Genomic DNA, 2,696 nt, shown 5'->3' with positions numbered 1-2,696 from the left:
AAATGAAAAACTAACCTTCGTGTTCACTAGTTTTATTTCTAAGGCCATGCTTGAACTGAATATGCTCATCATTTAACAGAACTACAAAAGTAGAATTGAGAACATCACATTTTTTTATTTGATTCTAATTTATTGAATTCGTGAAGAAAAAGAGAATCAAACTTACTTATACTGTCTCTAAAAGACGAATCCCGTTGAGTCTGTGTCACGAAATCTTCGAATTCTTGCATGAACTCATCCATGTTGTTGAAGATGAAGAAAAACGAAATGGAGGGAGAATACCCATTTGAATTTGATATTTTTTCTTTTAATGTATGAAAAATTAGAAAATTTTTGTCAATGATTACATTACCTCAGTTTCCAATAACTTTTGCAATTATGGTCTTGAAATATGTAAGGTTACCTTGCTCAATGCTTAGTTGCTGAGGTTGCCAGTTTTTATTTTTTTTATTATATTAATTCTAAAAAGCTGATGTGCCTGGACTTGAGGGACCGTCTCTCACAAAGACGATCTCTCAAGAGAGTTATTGGGTTTTGAATTAAATAATGATCTTAAATAATAGCGGAATTTTAGTTAACGAACTCAACAAAAAATTTCATATTCTAACTTTGAAATTAATTATGACACACAAATACTCAACATAGATAATACTAATGTAGGAATTAGTAGTTTGAAGCTTTAACTAAAAAGGAAATTACTAAATTCTTATTGGCAATACTCCGCTTCTGTCTGAGGCATTGCGTGAGCTGTGTGAATTACTATGAAGCTTATACCGTTTGACGTAACAAATGTGTAGCTCTGCACAATACTTCAAATATACTTCAACCAAGTCTGATAGTTACGAAGATGACCGGCTCTGGCTTGTAAAACACACTTGCATAAGATCAAGCTGATGTAATACTAAACTTACATATGTTTTGAAAATTTTTGGAAATTCTAAATCGATTATATATCTGTTTGGAAATATAACCCACATGTCATCCCATATCGAAAAAATAGAGAGAGATTAATTAACATATAAGCTTGATGGTCTACTCGTTTTATAACCAATTAGTTTTAGGATAAAACCTTATTACTCTTGTATGCAATTAACTCTTCTCTTATGCGGGTATAGTAGTTTACAGGGCCAATGACAAATTAATCAACGTCAAGTTGTTCATGTGGTGTTTGAATGGCATTATTGACAGTAGGGCTGAACAGAGTTTGGTCTAAACCGTAAACCAAACCGGACCGAACCGTAATTTAAATATTTGGTCTGGTCTACGGTCTAAATGGTCTGGTCCGGTTTTTTTATTTAAAAAAACGGTATCCGGTCCGGTCCCGGTTTTAAAATTTTCAGACCAGACCGGACCGGAAAACCGTTTGTTGAACGATGCTGATGCGTGGTTGATACCAAATCCGAACAGTACTTTTCTGTACAATGATTCTGATGAACTGAATTTTAGCCATGGTTGTCAGAATGTGGTAAAATCATTGCAATTTCAGCAGCAAGATATCAAACCGATTGTTGATGAGAATCGTACTTACGCATTTACTGAAAGTGTTGTTCCTACACATTCACAATCGCAAGGTACTAATAACAACAAATTCGCCATGGATACGGATTCTTCCTTCTTCGAGAAATGCTTCAACATCGATTTCACTCAACCAGATAAACTCCACAAGAAAAACATCAACAGTGAACTCTTCTCCGCATTCAGCAATTGCGATTACCAAAGTGTAAGTCCAACATCCTTCTCCATTTCTCCACCAACAAATCACATTTCAACTTGAATTTCAAAATTCAACATCTAACATTACATTACAAATTTTAATTTTGCAGATTTCGTCATCTGACATTGGAGTAGTACCAGATTCAAATACAAATACAAATACAAATTCCATGTCTTCAGAGGTTTCTTATTTGTTTGCCAGATCTTCAGCGAGTAACGACAGATCATCAAATGGAGCTCCAGTGATGGATAGAGAAGCTAGGGTGTTAATTATAGTCTTTGGGATGCTAAATCATTACAGTTGTGGAACAGTTATCTTATAATCTCAATTAAAAAAATACAAAAAAATAAAAAAAACCATAGACCAGACCAGACCGTTCTAGAACGGTCTGGTCTGGTCAACGGTCTGGTCTGGTCCGGTCTGGTGTCTTGACTGGTCTGGTCTGGTCTGAAAATTTTCCAGACCGGAATTTCTGGTCTGGTTTGATTTTTCTGTCAAACCAGACCAAATCGGACTGTGTGCAGCCCTAATTGACAGAGTGTGCTAATGAAGTGACTCAGAAATGGTCCAACCTTTAAACAATTTGATTAAACAAACCGGTGCACAATCTTAAGATCTATATCATTCAGTAACTTCTCTTTTCCTTTCTCTAATTTTTATATCATCACTGGTATAGCCTCCTCTTGGTCAAGTTCTTCACTTTGAATTTCGGTGAAGTCAATGTTTTCAAATACAAAACTAACTCGATAAGAGTTTCCAAAACCGACAAAGGTATAGAACATACTTCACACGCAAAACTGTATTGAGAATGTTATCGTAGTAATTCTTTTCTATGTGCATCACATCAAAACAATGCCGAATCATGTTAGTTTCCCAATATAGCAGATTCTAGAACATACTTCTCTTGTTCACCCTCCTCATGCACCCTTATCATCCCGTACTAGTTTAGATCCTCAAGTAACTAAGCAACGGTGCAAGCACA

General features: G+C 35.3%; 1 protein-coding gene across 1 annotated transcript; it reads left to right on the top strand.

Moving 5' to 3' along the window:
* The first annotated feature begins 1,226 nt into the window (after positions 1-1,226).
* Positions 1,227-2,036, top strand: LOC130813524 (uncharacterized). The gene is made up of 2 exons (XM_057679363.1): positions 1,227-1,720; positions 1,824-2,036. Exons 1-2 carry the CDS (start codon positions 1,595-1,597, stop codon positions 2,034-2,036), a joined length of 339 nt encoding a protein of 112 aa, XP_057535346.1. The 5' UTR covers positions 1,227-1,594.
* The last annotated feature ends 660 nt before the right edge of the window (positions 2,037-2,696 follow it).

The sequence above is a fragment of the Amaranthus tricolor genome, chromosome 5 (assembly GCF_026212465.1).
Source record: "Amaranthus tricolor cultivar Red isolate AtriRed21 chromosome 5, ASM2621246v1, whole genome shotgun sequence".
Classification (NCBI taxonomy): Eukaryota; Viridiplantae; Streptophyta; class Magnoliopsida; order Caryophyllales; family Amaranthaceae; genus Amaranthus; species Amaranthus tricolor.
This window is presented reverse-complemented; position numbering and strand designations above follow the sequence as displayed.